The sequence below is a fragment of the Gavialis gangeticus genome, unplaced genomic scaffold (assembly GCF_001723915.1).
Source record: "Gavialis gangeticus isolate Ggan-Ray unplaced genomic scaffold, GavGan_comp1, whole genome shotgun sequence".
In the NCBI taxonomy this organism is placed as follows: domain Eukaryota; kingdom Metazoa; phylum Chordata; order Crocodylia; family Gavialidae; genus Gavialis; species Gavialis gangeticus.
The window spans coordinates 67,743,335-67,749,058 of NW_017729004.1; the positions used below are offsets into that span (position 1 = coordinate 67,743,335).

General features: G+C 36.4%; 1 protein-coding gene across 2 annotated transcripts in view; it reads right to left on the reverse strand.

The window, feature by feature from the left end:
• DGKB (diacylglycerol kinase beta) overlaps positions 1-5,724 on the reverse strand; it is a 742,837-nt gene that overhangs the window by 532,539 nt on the left and 204,574 nt on the right. For both annotated transcript variants that reach the window (XM_019508504.1, XM_019508505.1), the window contains exons 10-11: positions 5,531-5,619; positions 5,333-5,449 (exon numbers count right to left, since the gene is read on the reverse strand). In XM_019508504.1, coding sequence (XP_019364049.1) covers positions 5,333-5,449; positions 5,531-5,619 — 206 coding nt within the window. The remainder of the gene's footprint in view (positions 1-5,332; positions 5,450-5,530; positions 5,620-5,724) is intronic.

The following is a 5,724-nucleotide window of genomic DNA, read 5'->3' on the forward strand; positions in this document are numbered from 1 at the left end:
ACCCATCCATGGGTCACACCCGCCCCACCACCCTTTGTGGGTCATGCCTCCCCCTCTCACCCAAACATGGGCCACAGCTCTCCCCCACACAACCCATAGGTTGCATCTCCCCTCCATCCCCTGGCAGACCCCTGATCCCATCCAGTCTTCTGGACCCTAAAATCCCCATGGTAGCCCTTCCATCCTGACTCACCTGATAGTGGACAATTATTCTAAATTCACTTAACCTCCCTGTAATGCCCAAGAATGTACTTAGCCTTAGAGAAAATGGTATCTTCTTGGACTGTGAGCTATTTAAGACAGGGTCAGTCTCTCTCTCTTTCCTTCCCTCCCACAACACCACAGTGCGTTGCACAAAGAAGCCCCAATTCTGGGGACAGAACCATTAATCAATGCTGAACTACTAATCCCCGTTACATAAAATTAGTAACCTAAGGTAACAGATAACTAAGGAAAAAGCTAAAGGACACAATCCTTCAAGTACAAAGGAAGTCCATTCCCATATAGCAAAAAGGCTGGGAAGCCCTCTTGGCTAAACAGAGAAATCATGGTCCTCTTAAGAAAGAAGAAAGAGATGTACTGTTAATGGAAGCTAGGGACAGCCCCCAAGGAGGACTATATAGCAATGGCCCACACTTGTAGGGAACAGATTAGAAAAGCTAAGACAGTGACTGAACTAAAATCAGCAACAGGAATCAAGGACAACAAGAAGTCCTTCTTTAGGTACATAGGGAACAGGAGGAAAATGAATGGGAGTGTTGAGCCATTGCTCTGACCCAAGTTGTCTTTCCTGATTGGTGCAAGGAGCTGGATCCAACTGATCTTCTGAGGTCCCTTCCGCCCTTATAATCTATGAATCTATAAGCAAGCATTACTTACTTAAAATTAGAATTCTGGGTGTATTTAGATCAAATCCAATAGAACTAGAATGGAACTCTAATTCCTAACCCCCCCCAACCCCTTCCTTCGCCTCCACCCTCCCACTGGCCTGGGGCTTTTTTTGAGAGCAATAAGAGCTCTATTCTCTAAACAAGGACAGAACGTTGCAAAGTTCATTTACAGAGAAGCACTCATTTACATTCTTGTTGAAAGAGAAAGATCTGTAGATAACAAATGTATAATTCTAATAAATACAATTAACATTATAAGCTGTTAGATAATATAATCTGTCTTAGAAATCTTGATGGTACTCAAAAATTTAAGTTAAGTCAATATTCATTTATTTACACACACACACACACACACACACAAAACCACATAATATGAAGATATAATTTTATGTCTAGTTTATGGAGACATATGCAAAGCATTCAAGTTTTATTTTCATGGTTTAGAATATGACCAGACAATCATAATAAAAACAGAGCTTTATACTATGAAATTTAGCATACTTTATTATCTCTACATTGATTTAATAAACTGCATATTAAGTCTATCAGATAACATGTGCATTTCCCATAAATGAGCATGTCTGCATATAAAGAGCTTTTACTAGCAGAAACATATATTTGAATTAATAGAAATTAGCCTGGTATTCTAAGCATATATAAAGATCTTAGAAAGGCATATCTAATTTCGAAAATGATATATCTAGTTAATAAGTAGCATGCAGCTTATAATTCAATAGGTGATATTTCACTCAGCAGATGATATAAAATTTGTGGTGCTACAGCTGCACCTATAAAAGACATTTTTCTAGTGAGTGAGTGATTCATTTCTCTTTAGATGATTTACCCATATCAATATGAACTATATCAAACTTACAATATAATCATTTCAGTGGGTGACATATAAACCTTACAAGCAACATGCTTTTCATAAAGTTATCTAGCACAGTGTATTATAGACATATTATTTCTGAATTTTCAATTGAATGGCACCTAATATTAGTCTTGTCCATATTCATTTATATTGCAAAGTTACCTTCTCAGGCAGTTACTTAGCAACAGAAAATAAAAGTCTAATGAGTTTTGATTTACTCTGAGTATTAAAGCCTTATTGTGAGGGTATTTTGGTAGCCCTGTAATCTAAAGCATTTGTCATGCTAATTCTATGCCCCAGTGGTAAGGCTACTTGTACCATAATTAATGCACACCAGGCCATGTTACATCAAATAGAAGTATCTTCACACATTCAGTGATAATTAGCAGCTCTGCTACTCAGTGGCATGCAAACTTATCTATAAAAAAAATGGCTTAATCTTCTTATTAGTCTCTGCTGATCTTTGACAACAGAACTGAGGTATAAGAGACAAAATGAATGGTTGACTCTGCAACACAGAAAAATAATACCTTAAAAATGTTTCATAAACTTTCCTACAACCCTTTTTCCCTCATTAGTTCATTTTCCCTTGTTGACAAAATAAATAAATAAATAAATAAATACTAGATTGTATCAACAAAGAGGTTACTTGCAAATCAATGTAAATTATTCTTTCACTCTCTTTAGCACTTATGGGGCCTGTCCTGGAGTACTGTGTTCCAGTTCTAAGCCCCACACTTCAAGAATGCAAACAATTTGGAAAGAGTCCAGAATAAAGCAACAAAAATTATCAGGATCTTAGGGGACAAGATTTATGAGGAAAGGCTGAAAAAAATAGGGTTATTTAGTCTGGAGAAGAGAAGATGGAGGGAGGATTTGATAACAGTCTTCTAATACCTGAAGGGCAACTACAGAGAAGATGGAAGTAGCCTATTCTCTGTGGTTGTAGGGGACAAGACAAGGATCAATGGTCTCAAACTGCAGCAGAATACATTTAGACTAGAGATTAGGAGGAATTTTCTGGCTATGAGAGTGGTCAAGCATTGGAATGGATTATCTAGAAAATTGGAGCAATCTCCATCTCTGGAAATTTTCCAGAACAGGTTGGATAGAAAGTTGGCTGAGATGTTTAGTCAGGGATGATTCTACCTCAAGGGAGTGGACTGGATGATCTTGTGAGGTCTCTTCCACCCTTTTTCTTCTATTACCCTATGAACCTGCATTAAAAAATACTTAGCAACATACTGTTGCTCTTCTTGGAGAAAAATGAGCTTAGAAATAAAAATAAACTCCACAGAAATGTATTTGAAATTTTTGAGGCAACAACTACTCTAAAACGAGAGTCTGTAGCTAGTTAGACGGGATGTAGAATTCAAATCACAGAGAAATCCTAGGAGCCACTGACAAATCTAGGGATTTGTGAAAAGCCAGCCATGTTCTTCTGCTCAAACCACCATTCTCTTGGCTGCATGGTTCCCTTATGAGGAGATATGCAAATAGTCCCAGAAGGACAGCTATACTTGATCTGAGGCTACGAAGCCAACTTCAGTACTTCTTCAGAGGAGAAGCAGTCTGTCATTCATAGGCATGTGCGTGTGTGTGTGTGCATGTGTGTGTGCTTGCACATGTGCACTTATTTATTAATGTTATAATTTCGTAGAACTTTCTGAATTATTATATCATAAAATCCTCTGGCATTTGCAATGTTTTAATCTTTTTTTACATCAAAATCAAAAAACAGAAATGCAGCAAATTAGTTGCTTGCTTTTTCTAGAATGGGGAAGTATCATGTGATTTGACTCATTTTTAAACCCATCACCTGCTAAGAGTTTTTGTTGACATGAATAGGGCCAGGAGAGAGACAGAGAGAGAGATTCAGTTGTATAGGACTTCACTGCCTTGCTAAATGCCTGCTAAATACTATTTTTTATACTGTCACATTCTTTTCTAGGTGTGTTTCTCTGTTGCTGCATTTATAGAAAAAATGGGCACATTTAAAAGAGAAGAAAGACACATTTAGAATTAGCCTAGTGAAAACTAACAATCTCTCACATCACAACACAATGTATCAGCCACAAACAGCAGGAGGAACGTATATATCCAGGTAAAAAGACACTATTATCATAAGGGTGTGATGATAGTTTAATTTCTTCAGTATATAATTCAAAGTCACTTGTGTATATGTTACAGATTTAGGGGTATGTTGGTTTGTTTTTAAATTGATGAACTTAAAGCATTTCAGCATGTAATATTTACAGAAGGAGAATGGTTAAAAAGCTTCTGAACTGGAATCACAAGAAAGCAAAAAATATAGTAGATGTAATGTAAAAACAAATCTTAAGTATTTTCAGAGGTTGGCAAGACTACTCATGCATTACTGATTTCTATCTGAAATCTTAGAGACGAATTGAAAACAAAATGTACTATTCTGAGAAAAACGCAGATAAGACTTAAAATGTTGACATGTCATTGTTATCAGTTATAGAAATTATACTTCGAAGATTTTCAAATTTGAATGCCCAAGCCCCCAGGCCTCCTCACTCCTCAGTGCCACATAGGCATACTTACCCACTTTTGAAAATCCCAACATACCTATCAACATCTTCAAGCACCTAAATATGCTTAAAAATCTGGCCCCAGATTCACGTGTAGATAGGTATTTAATAGGTACAGAATTTTCAGAAGAGTTAGGCATTTCCAGTTTTTATTTAAAGTTGGAGTTTATGGTGCTCAACACTTCTGGAAAAAAAAGTCAGAACCTTCTTATATAAATATCTAAAAACAGATATATTTATCTATCTTTAGTTACCTGAATTTAAATACTTTGGATTAGGTGTTCTGCTCACTAAATAAACTATTCCAATCTTGTGAACAACCTGTACTACACATTTGCTTCTTTCTGAAATATTGTTTATACATAATCATAACAGTTTATTACTGGAGGTATGCTGGATTTATTTTCTTAGACAATGTTTCAAAGTTTGTTTCACTGTATTAAGAAAAGATGCCTCTTAAAACAGACAACCTTGTACATCAACCACTAATAGTCACAAATGTTTTGTTCTCAAATTATTCCTTAAAACACTGAACAAATAAATTATCGCTCTGCCAGATTTAAAAAAAAATACTGAGAGTGCTGACTTTCTTTCTACATGTTTAAATCCTGCTTTGACTGGAAGTAAAAATGGTGAATGTGTTGTCTGTCATGAAGACCCCACCAACAAAGGTAGTATACCTTGACTGCCATTCGGTCCCAGTTATTGGTGGCTGTAGAACACATCATTTACATTAACTGAATGAGGATTGCTCTTGGTGTATAGATTAATACACTACTTTCTCCTCTGTCTTTGTTCCCTCAAGATCTATGAAGTCATTCTGCCCTCCTGAATGTCCTTTGTTCTACCTTTATGCAAGTGCAATACACAGTGGATTTTGGCCAAACTCCACAGAACACTTACTTTCCCAGAAAAAAACAGTAGGAAACACCATAATGCATTTTACTACCTAAAAGGTATAAATAGGTTCCATCAAGTTTATCATTTTCACAGATCCTCAGACTGTAGATACTCACTGTGATCTGACACCAAACACAATGAAGTCCAGTCAGGCCTTGGTAACATTTTATATTTTTGTGACACTTGTCACATTTTGTCGGACAGTTTCCTTCTACCCAGAAATGGTGCATTACCTATGATAGAAAAATGCAGGCATAGGTAGAGTTACTGACTTTAACATCTATGTGCCACATAAAATACTGCCATGGGCTTACTTCAGTGTTCTTTTTGGACTTCACATATGTTTTGATGCAAGAGGCAGGTGCTCTTGAGACACAACGTTCATGCACTGTGTACTTGCAAACTGAAAGAGAAACATATTATTAATGCTGAGTTAATACAGGTTCTGATAACATTTTATACAATAAGTAACATTAGCAAAACATTGCTTCATGCCTACTATTTAATC